Source organism: Syngnathus floridae, chromosome 10, assembly GCF_059516105.1.
Source record: "Syngnathus floridae isolate MCC-2025c chromosome 10, RoL_Sflo_1.0, whole genome shotgun sequence".
NCBI classification, from domain to species: domain Eukaryota; kingdom Metazoa; phylum Chordata; class Actinopteri; order Syngnathiformes; family Syngnathidae; genus Syngnathus; species Syngnathus floridae.
Window position 1 is genome coordinate 11276796 of NC_142422.1, and position 18876 is coordinate 11295671.

At 46.4% G+C, this 18876-nt stretch overlaps 2 protein-coding genes across 4 annotated transcripts; both read left to right on the forward strand.

Annotated features, from left to right (window-relative positions):
* Positions 1-741: 741 nt before the first annotated feature.
* LOC148392396 (uncharacterized) lies at positions 742-9438 on the forward strand. 3 transcript variants are annotated; one of them, XM_088386721.1, is made up of 4 exons: positions 753-1209; positions 1591-1707; positions 3215-3847; positions 5957-9438. In XM_088386721.1, exons 3-4 carry the CDS (start codon positions 3631-3633, stop codon positions 8296-8298), a joined length of 2559 nt encoding a protein of 852 aa, XP_088242847.1. In that variant the 5' UTR covers positions 753-1209; positions 1591-1707; positions 3215-3630; the 3' UTR covers positions 8299-9438. The 3 variants fall into 3 exon arrangements, with proteins under 3 accessions (XP_088242846.1, XP_088242845.1, XP_088242847.1); XM_088386720.1 differs by having other exon boundaries at positions 742-1209; positions 1591-1722; positions 3215-9438; XM_088386719.1 differs by having other exon boundaries at positions 742-1209; positions 3215-9438.
* Positions 9439-10685: 1247 nt separating this feature from the next.
* dbpb (D site albumin promoter binding protein b) lies at positions 10686-18437 on the forward strand. The gene is made up of 5 exons (XM_088386722.1): positions 10686-11620; positions 11737-12065; positions 13280-13744; positions 16067-16332; positions 16425-18437. The coding sequence occupies exons 2-5, from the start codon at positions 11876-11878 to the stop codon at positions 16638-16640; spliced, it is 1137 nt and encodes a 378-aa protein (XP_088242848.1). The 5' UTR covers positions 10686-11620; positions 11737-11875; the 3' UTR covers positions 16641-18437.
* The last annotated feature ends 439 nt before the right edge of the window (positions 18438-18876 follow it).

Here is an 18876-nt window from a genome sequence, read left to right on the forward strand (position 1 = left end):
GGGAGTTGAAATGAAAGATTGCTTTTTGGTCGGCACAAAAATCATCTAATATTATGTTATGGACCGTGCTGAACAAAAATTTCTTTTGCACTCGTTTGTTCATTTCAAGACAAGGCCGACGAGACAGCCGTGCATAATGAATATTTCGAGGATACATTCATGACTATGAAATTAGAGCTCCATTGGATTACATAGACTCGCTCCGTCCTGATGATTATCCTCCCAACTCAGACATGATGAATACTCTTAAAATTCAAAGCGACACAGAACTGCGATGATTCACATCTGTGTGATTACAACCACTGAATAATAATAGGCAGGCAGGGAAGTGATACAATAATTATTTTGTGGCAAATGGAGAGCCATGTGAATCTTTCTAATACTTGGGAAATGTGCTTTATTATTATGATGGCATTTGTTAAATCAGGCCCAATTCCATTTCAACTATCACATGTTGCAGACAGAGAAGATTTAATGGAGTTCTAACAAGCTGTGCAAGTGCAACAAGGTGAGTTTTTATTATCATGAACTCCACCTTTTAAGAGATATAAATTTTAAATTAACTTGAATTAGGGATGGGGCAACTACATTTTTTTCTTTTTTTTTTAAATCAGAGAAGGGAGTGTTTTGTACACACAGAGTTGGCTTGCAATTACTGGAGTGCGCAAGTAATTTGTGTAAGAATGCTGTAAAAAAAAAATAAATAAATAAAAAAAAGAAGAAGAAGAAAAAGCAGCGCCTTCCTAGTATGTCGGGAAAAGAGCCAAGAGTCCACCATCTAGCCTCGCTGGCTCTACCCGGAAATATTAGAAGGGCCGGAAAGGACCGATGTTTGGGGAGCACACGTCACTCACTTTTTTTTAACCCCAAAAATAATTAGCGCCCACCACCATTGCAACATTTTCTTCCGGCCAATAGTGTCACTAAGCCCCTTCCGTGCTCCCCGTCGAGGCTCAAGTGGGATGCGGAAGGACTACGGCGTTATCCGTCGGTGATTGTTATTCGTGCGGTGGGAGACAGGCGAGCGGGCGGCCGGACTCGCTTTAGCCATTTGGCTCGGCGTTGCTGAAAATGGCTCCGGCTAAACACTGGAAACCGCACGCAGCAATGGAAGCCAGCGCTAGCTGCTAGCTTGTAGCTAATAGCTAGCTCGGCTCGAAGAAGAAGGCGTGACAGGCCGCATCCGTCTTCTGCTCTCTCCACGCCCAAGTAAACATATTTTATGTCCAAATATTTTACTTTGAGTGGAGAAAAAGCTAGCGTCAGCATTTTAAGTTTAGCTTGCATTTGTTTTATACCGATGTTTGGGCGACGGCTAACGTTGTTAGCATGATGCAGACCCTGTCCTTCCTAGACGGAGATAAAGCAGCTCTGCTATCGGGCTAGATTAAATGATTCAACCGGGGTGAATCATATAGTTTGGATATTTTGGCTACTTCCCCACTACTTTTAAAATACTGTTTATCAACTTGCATTCCCCGAGTTGCACTGTTGTTAGTTTGCATGTTTTAACCCGCCTCCAATGTTTACACTGCGCAGCGAGGGTGATGCTAATGTGTGCGCTTCTTTTCTTTGCCTCTCCCCCTGCAGGATTGATGCTTTGCCCGAAAATGCGAATCGGCCCAAACTGCGATAAAATAACTCCCTCGTTCATCACTCGGGGGATCGTGTTGTGCCAAAGATCCTTAGGATCAATTGGAGGAAACGGTAAGAAGTGAAGAGGTGAGGAAAAAAAAGACACGACGTCCAATGTGAGACATTGGAGTGCAGCCAGATTGCTTGTTTACACGTGATTATAAATGCAACACACAGAAAGAATTGAAACAACTTTGCATTGATTTGACCATGACTTTATTTAAAGCTTGCCACATCATACAACCAGTTAAATTCTCCATTCGCAACTTTATTAAAGCAAACAGCTGCATTGCTTTGTTTACATTTGTATTGAGGTGATCGTAATCTGTGAAGGAAATTAAAACAGCACAGCAGAAATATTTACACATGTACGTTTGTATTATTAATGAGCAAGCAACTAATAAGGTGAATTGCATTTGAGTAACATTGAGTAGGCATTAAAATTCATACAAACAAAATAAAGTTGAGCAAGCATATTGATTTTGTAACACTAAAAATTACTTGAAAGGAAAGATCACAAATGCATTCAAGTTTATGTTGACACTAATATCTAGACAGACAGCGCACATTTAAAGTGACTCATTTAAAGTGAAAATGATTTACAACCGCCTGCTGTCATTTTGACCGACATTTAACTATGATGCAATGAATCACTCAAGAAGTATTTCACCAGTAAACGATAAACCTGATCATTGTGCGCTCCTTGAATTTTCATAATAGATTAAAATGTCACCTTTGTCTTCTGTGCACGCAATCACTGTACAGTAATAAAACGATGAACGCGATAAAGGTTGGTATTAAGGTAATCCCCATGCTTTTGCTCTTCTCACTGTAGTAAATCACTGTCGACGACTGCCATTGTTATCATTTAGAAAGGTAACAAAAGTAGAAAGATGGAGCACAAAGGTCAACCTTTGATAACAGTGTAGGTTTTATATTTAGATTATGTTCATTGCATATAAAAAGTCCACACACAACTAAACAGATGTGCGGTTTGAAAAAAAAAAAATTTGATCAAGATGACTTATTGAAAAAAAAGAATACTACCATTAATTTGACCTATAACCTGTACAGCGCAATTGAATAATAAAAAAAATCTTCATCAGAGGGGTGGTGAAATGTAACAATGGGAATAATGGGGGTTGTAAAATTGTGCACACCCTCGCATTTGTACAGGGGTGTGTAGACTTTTTCTATTCATTGTATATACACCTAGTGACCCCAACAATGGCACACAGTCTCAACCGTTTTGAACATTTGAAAATTGATTTAGCATCGTTGTGCCGCAATCCAGCAGAACCCCTTCAGGGTAAGTTGTTATAAAGTCTCAAATCTTCATTATGATTACTTCTCTGAAGTGGCTAAAGAAGTATTTTTGCCCCACATGATGTTTTCTATGAAAGCTTTTCTTAGTATGAATTGCACTGTTGATACTGTGTTGACCTAAGTTTGAATTAGAAAAAAAAACCCATCCTCGAACAAACAGCTTGCTCAACTTAGCCCTATTAAAATGTCAGTGGGTGATGGAAGAAATGACTTCTGTGACATGTATTTTTCTTTAACTTTGTGTTTTTTTCAGCGTCAGGGTCTTCTTGGCTGAACACAGATGAGGAGTCTCACTTAGATCAAGGAAAATGTCAATGCAGTAACTCGCAAAGGAATCAAGAGGAAGTCTATTGAACTGCTTGGCTAAAAGTTATTCTAAGCAATTTTGAAATTAGATGGAACACCTTTTTTTTATGCTTTTGAGCTGTTCCGCTGCTTCGGGAAGTAAATTTTAAGCAGTGGATGATCGCGAGTACCAACAGCTGTTTTTGTACATATAAGAAAACTTTTAACTGACATTCAAGCGTTTCTGGAAAAAAGAAAAACCATTTTCGCCGAAGTGTCTTTAGGCTTTTTTTTTGTATTTTACTCCTCTTGTTTTGGGACTCTTGTTGCTGCTCCTAGCACTGGAGGTTTGTCCTTGCACCCCCATGTGCATGTGATTGGGAAATGTTCCAGTTTGGAAAATACAATTTGGACATTATAGAGATGTTAAGTGGGCACCAGGCCCACCAGTTCAAAGGCCTTGGGTTAGACCGACAACTGCAGCATCAGCAGCAAGTGCAACTCCACCAGCACCAACTCCAGCAGCAGCAGCAGCAGCAAGCCGAGTCGTCAGGAGCTCTTCTGTCTGGACTTGGCTTGGGCCCCCTGCAGGGGTCAAGAGGTAACGCCTTTTCTGATTCTGCCTCCATTTTTGCCAAGATGAGTGCCCCTCCTCCCCCACCTTTACAACAGCAGCCTTCCTCGTCTCAGAGCTCTCGTTCAAAGTCAAGCAAGATGAGCAGCAACAGCAGCTCAAGCCATTCTTCGAGCTACCCACAGTTCCTGCGCTCTTTCCACCCGACTGAGGCAGCACTAGCGCAGGAGCAGTTGCACCCAGGTGTAGGCCGCTTTGAGCACTTTGCCGGAGGAAGTAGCAGTAGTGTGAGTGCTGGGGGATTAGGAGGATTAGTAACATCCGCACCTCCACCCCCACCTCCTCTGCATCCCGGCCTCTCTGTCCCCCAAGCCTCATCCGGCCCCTCTTCGTCCTCCCCTTCCCCTTCAACCTCTGTGGCCACCTCTAACAACCTCGCTAGCAGCAGTGCAGTCAGTTCTTTGGGACACCAGTTGGTTGGGGCCCAGTCTGATGCACGGAGCCTTCACCAACAGTTTAGTTGCATGCTAGCCGCAAATCAGTATTTCCTCTCCGGGGTGCCTGCTAATGCTAGTTTAGAGCAGTTTCTCGTTCAACAGGGTAGCCATAACCACTTGGGGATCGGTTTAGGTCAGAGCGGTGGGGAACCGAGTACTAGCCTTGCTCCGCCCCCTGCGCTTCATTCCTCTCACTCGCATAGCCACTCCGCTTCTCAATCACAGCAGGCTCCGCAGCAGCCGCCCCAGCAGCAACAGCTTGCGCCTCACACCCTATCTCATCCTCACTCCCATTCTCATCCTCACCACCCGCTCCACCCCGGGTCCCAGCCCTCATCGCTGGGCGGCTTTGACTTTCAAGGCATCCCCGTCCTCTCGTCAAATCAAATAGCCTCGCTGATGCAGCAGGAAGCGGGTTTGCCGCTTCCTCTGCCACTTCATTTGTCCTTGTCTAAGGATGACGCGAAAGCGGAAAGCGCAGGTACAGGCGGCGGCGGCGGCAGTAGCAGTAGTAGCGGCGGCAGCACCAGTAGCAGTAGGAGGAAGAAAGCGATGGCTGGCTATCTGCCCCAGAGAAAATCTGAAAGCACTAGCAACGGTCCCAGCGGCCACAGTAATCCTAGCACGAGTAGTAGCAACGGCGCACTTAGTCATAGTCAGCCCCCAGCTTTAATTGGAAGTGGGGTGGGCTTACCAAATCTGGGCGGAGACCCGTCATCCCTGCTTGCCTCATCTTCATCCTCATCAGTAGTTTCTTCTTCTTCTTCCTCCTCTGCTCCCTCTTCCTCCGCTGCCTCAGTGCTGGTTACTAACGAGTCTCACCTTTCTAAATCTGATAACTTGAGCTCAATGCAAGCTAACGCCACCGAATCTGACACCGAGTCAATTTATAGCTGTGGAGAGTGTGGCAAAAGCTTCCCTCACCTTTCGAGCCTTCGCAGGCACATGCGTATGCATGAGCCAACCGCAGCTGGCACTAGCAAATCGACCACTACCGGCCCAAATCCCGTTCACATTAAAAGTCAGTCAGACCCGAGCCTCCCCCATTCGACCCAAGAAACTCCCCAGCCCATGTCCAATTGTTGCCCTAGCCCAGACAAAGTATTTCACTGCCCCGATTGTGGCAAAGGCTTTAAGAAAAAAGGTCACCTCCTGCAACACGGTGTCCTACACTCTTCAGCCCGCCCATATGGCTGCTCCACCTGCTCTCGGGCTTTTAATCGTAGAGAGTCACTGACACGGCATGAGAAGATACATGAGGAAAAGCCATTCCGATGTCCTGCCTGTGGTCGTGCCTTCCGTGAGAGCACCTCTCTACTCAACCACGCTGCCTCAGGCACCTGCGGCAAGCCAGGTAGGGGACCCAAACAACGAGGCGGCAAGACAGGAAGCGACGGTGAGGACAGAATAGGGGGAGGGAGCGGAGGAGGTAACGGAGGAGGGGGAACTTATCCGAGCAATAGGGGGGTCATTTATGGGAAAAGTGAGGAGAAGGAGGGTATAATCATTGTTGGGGAAGGAGAGCAAAAATCCGGGTTAGGATGTGATCTGTTTCAGTCTGCAAGGGGAGGGAATTCAAATGACAGGGACAGAACCGATGGTAAATACCCCACTGACTACTCTCGGAATCGTTACACAGGCTACCATGAAGACCACCGTTCTCAAGGTAATCCATCTCCGTGCTACTCTGGTGCCTCCCCCTGTGGAAGCGGGATGGCCGGCCCAGCTCTGAGAAAGGCGCCCCTGGCCCCAACCCTGCACCCGCACTCTCAGAGCCACAACCAGCACCATCATCCGCAGCAACAGCCCCACCTGCCCCTCTCCTCGCTACTGGATGACTCGGAGGATGATGTCACTAGCTCCGTCAATAATGCCATCTCTGCCATCACCGCGGCAACCGGAAATAGAGATGACAGGGGAGACATCATAGGAGGTCTACTCGGCGGTCTTGGTCTAGGCCCCCTGGGTTCACCGTCAACATCGAGCATGGATAAGAATTTCCGAGGTGGCGGGACCCAAGAGGCGTTGAGCAACAATTCGCAGAATCCCGCCGCAAAGCCCAAGCGTCCCCGCAAACCCAGAGCCAAGAAAGATCCGGCAGCTGACGGGCAGCCCCCGAAGCGTAGGCAGTACACTCCGAGAATGGGAACCAGCGGGCTCCCACGCACTCACCTCTGCAGTGTCTGCGGCAAGGGTTTCGCACGCCGCGAGACTCTACGCCGGCACGACCGTATACATACCGGCGAGAAGCCTCATCACTGCACTGTTTGTGGAAAGTATTTCAGGGAGGCTTTCCACCTGAGCAAGCACCAAACGGTTCACTCTGGAGCTAAGAATTACAAATGTGGCATTTGTGGGAAGGAGTTTGGCTACTCCCAGAGTCTCAGGAGGCACAGCAAGCTCCACCAGAAAGGGGAGATGGAAGAGGTGCCAACGACACCAGCTCCAGAGAACATGAACAGCTTTAATCCCAACCCCCAGTGCAGCGTGACCCAAGACGGGAACCAGAACCAAGTACCGAGCACCTCCTCCTATTACTCCTACCCTCAAGATGTCAAGCCTCAAGATACCCAGCCGCATCCGCAGCCCCCGCCTCGTCTTTACACCTGCGCTATCTGCTGGAAGTCGTTCCGCCACCACTTCCATCTGACCGCCCATCACCAGACGGTTCACGAAGGTGGGGGTGAAAAGCATTTCTGTTGCGAGGTGTGCGGAAAAGCCTTTGCTTACTCCAACAGCCTTACCCGACACAGGCAGTCCCAGCACGGGATCACCCGCGGCGAACCGTCCAACCCCCAAGAAGGCAGCAGCGGCTCTGCAGACAACAGGGGAGGGAGCGACGTGAACCAGTCGACGTCGGAGAGCGAGGCCGCCACCAACGCCCTGCTGCAGATGGCCCCGGCCGCCGACAACCACGGGGCTCCGAGTCTTAACGTTGTCGCTCACGGCCACCAACAGGCGCCGCCGCCGCAACCGCCGGCCGGTTATTCTCCCCTCTTTTACGACGCCACGGCGGCCCAGTCTTCAGCCTCCGGCGCCCCGTCTTACTCGCAGCCTCTGCCCCCCAATTCTACCATCATGCCGCCCCACCACCCGCACTCCCCGGCCGGGGTGAAAGGAGAGCACATTTATCCGGCCGGATCCCGCAGCCGTACTCTACACACCACGGCCCCGTTCCAGCCCCTCACGGAACTGCCCTCCACTGAACATCACCATCTACATCATCATCATCATCACCCCCACCACCATCATCCTCATCATCAGTCCGGTGCCCAGCCCCAACAACACCTCGACTGCAGCAACCAGTTGCCGCACGATGAGATCAGACGACACAAGAAGAAAAAAAAAAAGTCCGATAAGAGAGATTGGCAGGAAAATAAATATGAATCCCAAGACTTAGTCAGATTTGATGGGAGCCACAAGAAGAGAAAGATAAGTTGTACAATACGAGGGCAGTCAAAGAAAAAACAAGGCTCTCTTCGCTTGACAATTAGGCGGGGTGAAGGATCCGGTGGCGGTGGGTATAAACTTGTCAACACCGGGGGCGTGAAAGTTCAGATCCTGTCATCCTTAAAAGTTCCCGTGAAGCGTTTTGGCTGTCCTATATGTCCCAGTTCTGTGTTTTCCCGCAAAGCGGGGCTGCTAGTCCACATGGCAATTAGACACCCACAAAAAGCCAAACCCACACGAGAGCGACTTCAGTGCTGCGTATGTGGGAAGCAGTCTCAGAGGCCCCTGGCAGCTTTTGTCCATCGGGCTTTTCATCGCGCCAGAGGGACCTTCTCCTGCCAGTGCTGCGCCGCTCGCTTCTGGAACGCTATCCTGCTCCAAAGGCACAAGGGTTCCTGCAGCCGCACGGCTAAAAGAGCGCGGCAGGCTGATTCTAAAAAGCCCACGCTACTAAAGAGACCAGCGGAAAGACCCACCCGAGATGGTCAGGGCGACGTGCCCTACCATCTACTGGGATCATACCGATACTGAGCATCCCCGTACCGGATGTGACGACACGATGACAATAAAGGGACTAGTCGATTTTAGACTGCTGAGTTTAGGATTGAGTGTGGTAACAACTACTGTAAAACATCACCTGAAATGCTTCCAGATTCTTTTGGAATGTCTTTCAAAAAAAAAAAAATTAAAAAATGTGACTGTTTCCATAGGATCACTAACCCCCTTAAGTGCATTGACACTATGCTTGGCAGACACTGTGCAGTCACTAGGCAAGTTTAGCTAACGTTCCCTGCACATGTATCGCTCCTCATATTCTAACTAGCATCCTCGCTACACACCTTTTTGCTGTATGATAAACCGTGTCTCTGCTGTGTACTTTGTATGGTCCATGTAGCACCTCTGAGGATTTTTTCTTTTTTTTTTTTTAACATGTAAAGTGATTTTATTAGGAGTAGGGACTTGGGGATTACGACAACATTTGTTGATAGTTTGTCAGTGCATGTTTGTTCTCTGGTCAAGTTTATTGCTGAGGTGATATGTGATGGCTTCTTCAAGTATATCCCACAAGTTTGTAGTTGTTAATTTGATTTGAGGGGTTACTCCTATACGCCCGAGTGATTGTAATCACCTATAGATAAAAACAAGTCAATGGTAATTAGTATAAAGGGCCTCTCTCCTGCCAAAATGAAGAAACTTACAAAAAGCCTTGCTTTTTATGTTGGCTTCATTGAGTTGAAACGTTTCTTAGCTTTTATACCAAGGGATAGAACACAAGGTAAACAAGTGAACTATAACGCGTTTGTCTCATGTTATTTGTATGCTCTTTTTAGCAGTAATTATTTCTACAGTGCTTCACTTTATGTTTAAGACAAGGACCTATTCTCCAAGCAAATGTACTATTCCATGTATTTATGTATGTAACTGTCTTCATACCAATCTTAGACTGAACCTCAAACTTTTAGTGTGTGCCGAGTCGCAATCATAATCTTACTGTCACGTTGTTTTTTGTTTTCTTCTAAAGAAATTTCCTCACATATGAAATGTCCATGCCTGTTTCACACCTTTTTTTCTTCTAAAGAAAAAAAATATAGTTTTAGTAGATTTCTATCACTTTATTTACTGAAAAGCCAGTAGTTGATTATATTTGAAATGAATAAACCTTGAGTGTAATCATTGGTTTTTCTTTTTTGTTGAAAATTATGCAGAAAAAACCCCCGATCCAGGACTATACGGTAAACAAATACATTTCATGATACCAGGTTTTATAAACATTGATGTATTTTTTTTTTTTTAAACTATTCCTGGAATTCAGACTGTGTTACAGAATGCATTTTTGGCAGTATTACAAAAGCTTCTGTTTATTACTTCAGTTTATGGAATGCACACTATACAGACCACATTTCTCCTGAATCCACTTAGTCATTGTAACTCCACTAGGTGTCAGTAAAGCACACAGGACTACGGTTCCCAGGCTCCAGTGTGGCTTTTCTATCCTGGTCACATGGACTGGACTATGATAAGAGATAATGCTTTGTGGTTGTGAGATCTGCCTGTGTTTTTCACCTTTAAACAGAATAATGGCCGCCGCCCATTATTGTAAGAGATCATTTGGTGTGTTTAGGGAAATTATCTGATTTCACATTATTGGTATGAAGGTTGACTATTCAACACCAGTGACAGAGCAATTAAATAGGCTTTTTGGCAGGAGGTACTTAGTATAACCTGTGTATCTGCTTTTATTTTAAGCGTTTTTGTTCAGCTGTGCGCTTAAAATAACTTGGGGGACAGAAACATTTAGAGCTAAACTCAGGTCAAGTTTACGTGTCCAAGTTTAATTTTCAAGTCTTGATGTGATTGGCTTCTAAATCAAGCCTTACGTTAAATTTAATGAACAGAGCTGTCCTGAAACAGAGGCGAACTAACTGTTAGACTTCTAAATCAAGCCATAATCTATTTCTAATCGAACCCCTCCTGTAATGGTTCACATCGTGGTCAAATTTTAGGAGTAAGTCACGTGTATGCTCACGCTTGTAAATGATTCTCCCGCCAACGGTGTCTCAGAGCCCTGTCAACTGTTTACTTGTCAACTCGAGCACATCCGTCTGTGGGCCGTGCAGGGTTGGATTCCTGTGGCGAGCTGTTTTGCATGTGCTCGGGTACAGTGGAGCGAGCTGGGCCGCCCTCGTGCCGTTTTTTCCTCCTTCCAACTCGCTCTCACGCGGCACTCGCATGCACGGAGGGAATCCGAGTGGGCGGGACAGGCCGACCTACTTGTGGCCAATGAGGGACCTCGGAGACGACTAGCTCTCAGCCAATCAGAGCGAGAGCCGCTAGCGGACAAGCTTGTCTCCGCGTGCCCCGTACACGTGAGCCGTGGCGCCATTGTACAGTACACCGGGAGGCAACGTGAAAAAAGAGAATCTGCACACTCACGCCTTCATTGGATTACTACTGAGAAGGGAACTCTAAAACACACCATAACGTAAACACGCAGATAAAATACGAATGTATAGATGGTGAGTTGACAAGTCGTCCTCTTAATGCCCCTTAATGGGCTGTCCACGGTCACGTTAGCGCTTATGCTAGCAAGCAGTGTTATTTCTGCGCAGTAAACAAACAAGCACAAGTGACAGCAGCCGCTTCTCCTCGATGTGTGGCACGAGGGTGGGCGTGGCTCATAAATAATGGCACAAGCTCTGATGGGATCAGCGAAGAGTTTTGGCCAACCCTCTCTGGGCTTATTCCGCGACGTTTGACGTCACGTGAGCCGCCCGTGTCCGTTCCATCTGAGCTGGAAGACTAGGACGACGGCTTCACACACACAAACAGAACACAACACACACCGCTGTGCCCGTGACTGGAGCCATCGGATGCAAATGAGAAAGAGTACAGACAGAGAAGGAGGAAACGAACCCCCCGACACCCACTCCCACCACCACTCGGTCCCTCCTCCCACTTCCACGCGACGGACAAGTGAGCGCGAGCCCAGAGAAGAGAAACATCAACTTGTCATTTGAACGCCAACGACACTCGTCGATTTCTCATCTTTTTTTTCTCCCTCCACATCGATCGACACTTTCTTTTGGAGACTTTTCAACAAGATTGATCGCTTTATTTTGAATCAACAACTGGATATCATTTTCCATTAATGCTCGCAATTTCACGTTTTGCATTGTTTTTTCACTCTTACACCACGTAATGTGGTGAGATTTTCCACTCAGCTGATCCTCCCACACTGCACTGAGAACAACTTGGATACCCCCCCACCTCCGAGGAGTGCAATGGAATACTTGGAGGCAAACATTTTTGCAAGGAAATAAAAGGGAGGCTGCTTGTCATTTCATCAAAAAAGGTAATAACCGCTGCATGTGCTGTTAATACTATGCTCTTTATAATTCTTTAATGTGGCAGGACTATAAACAATAACCCCCCCTTCTTTCTCTCTCCCCCCCCCCTCTGCATGCACAGTCATCCAAACTCCTATTGGTAGCTCCTGTGGTCATCTCCCCTAGCCCCTCCCAAGTACACCCCCCTCCCACCTCCACCTCACAGGTGTCTCTTCGTGACTCCCCAAAACCCCCCCAGCACCCCTCCCGTCTGGCCCAGGATGTCCAGGCAGCTCACACAGCTCCCCACTCCGGACCTGCCCGCAGGCGCGAGCCCACAGTTTGGGAGTTGTACCCAGCCGGCGGTTTCCCTCACCGGGGGGCACCTCAACTCCATGACAGGTCTCAAATCCCTCCTGCAACATCCCATGAAGGCGGACCAGCGCTTGAGAAGCCCCTGTGATCTCAAAGGTGGGCTCTTGTTTATGTTGTGCACCATGTGACCCCGCCTCCCACCAACACGTCACACTTCCACCTGATGCTGTGCTTTCAGTACAAATATGCAACATAAATCCATCATAATTCATGATTGATGCCCCACCACATATTTTAATCCAACCTCCCTTGGATTACAATCACTTGGTAATCAGTATCCAGATTACAACGTGCGTTTAATGTCAGGGCTCACGTGCATTCCGATCTCCCGCCATAGTGAGATAATCTCAGGAGCTTGCGGACTACATCTATGACGCGATAACTAACTGCTCCTGGCTCTCGTATTAATACTGCGATTCTGTTGCCATCTGCTCCATCTGTGAGTTGTGTGCTTGTGCGAGGTGGGGGTGGGGGGGGGGCATACGAAGGAGTTCGTGTGGAAGCGAGTCCTACGGAGACACTCTTAGAATTAGGTGGGCTGGAGAAGCCACGTTTCCATGGAGCGGTGTGGTTCACTCCGATTTAGTACATTATGGTTCGATCCAGAACGGTAAAACAAGATCTGTGGGCCAGTCACATGCTACGTTAGTACATCTTTCAAAATGAACCATACCATTCTGAACCACACTTTACCAATTGGTGGATATTTACAAATCTGTATAAAAAAAAAACATTCAACATAGAACCAAACCAACTAAATGCTGGGCATAGTGACTCTTACCTTTACAGCTCTGACGAAAGCGACTGTTAGCTTAGCATCTTTGACAACAAAGCGCACCAAACCATTCTGAACCAAACTCTGCTTCATGGTGGAACGGACCTTAAGTCTCCATATTTGTTCCTCAAAATACAATTTAAAAGATATCAAAAGGCTAACTGTTGAACTTCAAGGTGACTGTTAGCAGCGTTTGACAATGGGAACATTCCGTACCAAAGTGAACCAAAGCAAAGCTACTTGGTGGAATAAGTCTTTACTTCAATGGCTGCAATTACAGTTACAGTCTACACGAATAGGGGGACTGTTTGTACCTAACGTGTACCAAAGTTCAAGGGTGTTCCTAAGCCGTAAGCACCAATGGTAATAAGGCAGCGCTTTTTATGGCACCGCCCAACTTCCAACGTTACAACCCCCCAATGGTACAAATGATTGGCGGAAGCTTAAAAGGCAAAAGGCTCCATCCTGATTTTTTTTTATTTATCAGGATTTACATTATTGGATAATAATTATGCGCTCCCCTGTGTATTGTTAGACAAAGAACGGTCAATGGACATGGATGAAGACTCTATGGGAGTGTGCTCCATGAGGAACACGTCTGGAATAGGCAACGGCGGCAGTGGCGGCAGCACCGGATGCAATGGCGGAAGTACAGGCGGCACCGGAGGGGGCAACTTCAACCAGTTCCTCGGCCCTCTCTTGTGGGATCGCACCCTCCCAGCGGACGGTGGCCTCTTCCAACTGCAGTACATGGACTTGGAGGAATTTCTGACCGAAAATGGAATGGGCAGTATGCACAGCAACAACAGCTCCAGTTCGGCCCAGATCCCCTCTCAGAGCTCCCAGTCGGCTGTGCCCAACCAGAGCTCCCAGTGCCTACCACCCCCATCCCCGCCTGGCTCTTCATCGCCGTCGCCCTCGTCTTCGTCCTCGCCGTCCCTGATCGGTTTGGAGGTGGCGCAGCCGCAGAGCCTCACCGGAGGAAACGACTGCCTTCACGGTGAGTTCACTGACACGACCGTAGAACGCGGGGACGCTCGTTACTGACAAACTGTCGCTTGAAATTGAGGATCCGGCAGTTCACTTGAAATGCAGTGGAGGTTGTCATGCGTGTAATGTTCCCACAGGCTAGTGAGAAATTTATTTGAAAAGCTACAATGGTGACAAAGCACTTTTCTCTCCTCTGGAATCAAAGTGAAGGCTTGAGATACTGTCACGGGGCTTTGTGACATCATAGAAATTGACTTGAGGGTTGAAATAATTCCCCCCAGGGTTCAAATCCAATCCCTTCAGTTCAGACGGGCCGAGATATGTGGCATCGGAGGGAGGAAAACACACCACGAGATAAATATTATGAGTCAGCTTCAGTAGTTTGCATGTGATCAATGTTCCTCAGCGTCAGAACACGATCAGCGTTCAACCTGACCGGGCCAATTATTAATATTCGCCGGCATGGCGGGCGAGGGAGGTCAAAAGCGTTTCTGCAAACGAGACAGCTAGAGCGGGAGAGAGGCGCGTGGAGTGTTTATGATTGCGTGTCTTTAAATCTCTCCTCACTTCACACGCCACGGCCATGTGCACGCGTCGCTACACGTGCCCAGGCTGCCTGAGTCTGCTGGAGTGAGAGAACTAGAGGCGGGCCGGTACACATGGGGGAGGAGCCCGCACAGGGGGTGGGGATGAGGCGCTGGGCTACAGGAAGACGGCTGCTGCTGCTCGAAACTCAGTTCGAGCAAATATCCGCACACAATTGTCAATCACTACTTTAAACATATCTTCATTTTTGCCAGTTGTTAAAATCAATATTTCATTCTTCTCCATTCTCATGAACTTTCTTCTGTGATTGGTTGGGAGAATTCACATGCCTTGTCCATTGGGGCTGCGCGGCGTCCATTTTGTCACCTTCCCAAATACACTTCCCAGAGAGAGGCGATTGAGTTAACGTCAAACGGAGCGATGAAATCTCACAGAAGAACGCTTAGCTAACCCGTTCCCTTTGAGGGCAAATTGACTCATTGGAGCATGAATCGGTACTGGAGGAGTTCCAGCTGGGAAAGATGTTACGGTTTGGAGGTCCGGGAATTGAGCCTGCACATTCCAGCAGAACCCTCCGGCAGCAGGTGGCTGCCCTGCCTGCTGCCTGCTGGCAAGTGCAGGCCGAAAAAGAAAAAAGAAAAAAACTATTGGAATTCAAAACAATTAAGGCCTGATGAGAACTAAGATTGTCGTGAGCAGTTGGTTGCGGCGAAGTGTTGCTTTTAACCTAATTTGATCATTTTTTTCCCCTTTCCTTTATTCAAAAACAATTTGATATTTTTTTTCCCCTTCCCTTTATTCAAAAACATGGATGCCTGCATTGCTTGGACATATGGCCATCTCATTCCCCTGTGAACCCGCTTAGCGTGTTCTATCAATACCTCAGCAATTGCATCGCAGCTCTGCCTAGCTAAGATCGATTCTCGGGCCCTATTTTGGACCCACTGTCCTCAACAAATGCCCTCCATGGCCATTTGAGTGATTGGCTGCCTTGTGCTGAGGGTAGATCACACCTTCAAGCCGGCTAGAGGGTTAGGTTAAAAAAAAAAAAAGAAAAAACCTCGTGGGGCCCACTTCATTCAACTGCTTTCAAGGGGAGGGGTCTCGTGTTACATAATATTTTCCACGTTTAGATCCTCTCGTTCAGAACTTGACAATAGTTTGATTGATCAAAGTAGTAGTAGTAGTAAGACGTAATATGGTGTAATAGATTATTCGTGTTCCAGATGCCTTCTGGATGGTATGCATTTAAGGCGACTGGAATGACGTTTATAACATGTGCAAAGTAGCTCTCTAGCACACCCTGGTGGCTACTTCTATCTAATACTGCGTGTGTGTCCTAATCTTAACTAGCTAGTCAAAGCACTTTTTACGCAAGAAAAATTGTACTACCTAGAGTACATACAATTTTGATAATATTAATAATAGTAGTAATAATAATAATACATTGGTACTTGTGCTCTCAAGTGGAAGAGCATTGACTCGTTCCGCTTGCCGCTATGTCGCTGGCACAGACAATTGAATGAAGATACGTTCGACATTTTTGAAGCCGATATCTAATCCGATAGATGACTGGGTAAAATGAATCTGCTGATTAATTCATAAAATATAAATAAAAAATATCTTTGCCTATTTATCTGTGTCTTGTAATGCGCTAATATATCAATAAAAAAATCATCCCAAAAACAAAATCACCTGATTTTTTGCTGATTTAAATTTTCTCTCAGGTACTTCAACTGGATTTCAGTAGCTAACAGAACTGACGTTTGGCCTTTTGTCTTCACAGGGAGCCAGACAAGTATGAACGAATCGTGCGAGTCGCCATCCTCTTTGTCCTCCTCGCCGTCGTCCTCGTGCCCGCCGTTGCTGACGCCCACGAGCGCTGGGCCGGATGCAGTAGGAATCTTTGATATGGATCCGTCAGATGTCGTTTTGTCCAACGGCCCCGGCCAGCAGAACTTTGACCCCAGGCAGACTTTCAGCGAAGAGGAACTGAAGCCGCAGCCCATGGTGAAGAAGGCACGCAAGATCCTGGTGCCTGATAACATGAAGGTGAGCAGTCTGTCTGTCTGTCCGTCCGTCTATCTATTTATCCGTCTGTCTGTATCTAACGATCGCATCTTTTTATATGGTCGTCTTCTCAGGACGAGAAGTACTGGAGCAGGAGATACAAGAACAACGAAGCAGCAAAGCGCTCGCGGGACGCGCGGCGCCTCAAGGAGAACCAAATTTCGGTGCGCGCCGCCTACCTGGAACGAGAGAACGCCGCCCTGCGGCAGGAAGTGGCCGAGATGCGCAAGGAACTGGGCCGCTGCCGTAACATCCTGAGCAAATATGAGAACCGTCTGGCTGACCAGTGATGCAGCAAGAAGAGGAAGACGCAGAGTGAAATAAGTTGGATTCCTTTGTGAGACTTTGAGATTTTGGTGGGATGACAGGGATGGACAAGTCTGAAATCGTGATGATGACGACGACGACGATGATGATGATTTTGAATGTATGAGGAGGAGGAAGGCGTGCGTTCCGCAGCTCAGGTGTTATGTTTTTGTTGAGCTCTTAAACGTGACAGAGGGAGAGAATAATTTAACAGATGTGACTTTTAAGGGTTTTGCTATCGGAGAATTGTATATTTTTATAATACTTCAGAAAACAATTAGAAGGAGAGTAGAAATTTGGAGAATAATTTTGTATATTTTCTACATGACTAGAGACGGGAGAACGCTATCTTACCTAACGGGGTCAGCCAAGGATGGGTGTTTTTTTTTGGACTCCTTGATTAACGTCGGGTCGCTGCGGCGAGGGCGAGGATGCGTGTAACAATTGTACTATAGAGAGCCTAAATGATCTTCATGTCGTATAGTTCAACATTTTTGTGGATTTTACTTATGCAAGCAACGCAAGCACTTATGTTCTTTTTTTTTTTTTTACCCTCCTTGTGTCCCCACCCCATCCTCTTTATATTTTGGACAGCCAAGACATATTCCAAAAAAAAACGTTGAATAGACAATTGTCTGTAATTATAATCTCCTTAACGACCCAGGCTAATTCTGTCAGACTTGTGAAAGTCGTCATGATGCTGCTTCTACTTTACTCCTTTCATTCCTTTTTTTTTTTTATATAAGGTTTCCCCTTTATTTCTTTACCTCAACGCTCCTGGAAGTGAACACTAAAACTTTTAACTTTTTTTCCTTTGAAAGCTTCGTTATCTTTATTTAGGGAAAGTAAAAAATGAGTGCAGGATTTTAACCCAGCCAATCAGCAAACATAAGTCATTCAAAAACAAAAATATGACAATTTTTTGTCATTCTAACTATTTTTACAGCTCAGACTATTTTTAAAAAGGCATTTCTAAGGAGAAACATTTTTGCTATCTTCACGGATGGCTTTTCGGGAGTCTAAATTGTCGCTCGGTGTTATTAGAAGGGTCTTTGCTATTTTGTGCATATTTCTTCCTGAAGATATGTCTCAGATTTCAAGCCAGGATTGCTTTCCTATTTCTTGATTTTATTTCCCCTCCTTGACTTTGTACTGCATCTATTAAGCTCTCTGTACCAACAACATGTTCAGCGCGACAACTCGAGAGTGTGATTGTAATCCCTGTCATGATAATCACCATTACTGCTATTATTATTCTTGTTATGATTATTATGAGGATGATCCCTGTTATTGTTGTTCTTCTGTATTAACGACTGTTTTTCTTCCTTTGGATGAAAGTGATGCACCTTGATACCCCCGTCCCCCTCCAAAAAATAGAAAGACTGAGATTCTCATTCTTTGATATTCTTCAACGTGGCCCACAGACACTACTGCTTGAACGGAGCCCACCATTGTGTCCCCTCACCCCAAGAAACTTGCCTTTCTTTCCAGGATGAGCTCGAGCTCCTCACGAACCCGGTGGACTATGCACGCCATCGTCCTTTGGTTGCTTTTCTTTCAGCCTTTCTCACCTACGTCAAGTGATTGTTTGCGCTCTCCCAACAGGACTGTTCTTGAGATCCTTACAGATGTCTTTGATCAATCTTTAGAGTTACTCTAATGGAATTACACCCCCTCATCCTGTGACATCAGCGGGCTACAACCCACTATGTGCTGGTTCTTTGGATGTAGTTGAGATTTCCCCAGAATTACACCAATAAAAGCTTATTCTCATTCACCAACTCTCTGGTTTGTCTGCATGTGTTGGATCAACTTGTCTAATTTTTTATTTAAACAGTTTTACTTTAGCTAGAATCTGCTGTCGCAATGTGGCTAAAGGTATAATTCAGGTTGGTTATTTTTGTTTATATTGTTGTAAATAGTAAATGCTGTACTTGTGGCGGATACCAAGTGCGAAAGCAAGAGACAGCGATTCACTAAGTATTTGCCAAACGCTAAAACGGGTGTCAAAGTCATTTTTTTTGCGGGCCGCATTGTAGTCATAGCTTCTTTCGGAGGGCCATTATGACTGTCAACCCAAATAAATGTATGAGAACCTCATATTATATACAGTAAAAGCTACAAAAACACCTGACAAATAATTCATTTTCAAATCAGACGAGTAAAAACTGGTCAAATGTTACAAAAAAAAATATTATTAAAATTGAAGACAATTTGCAA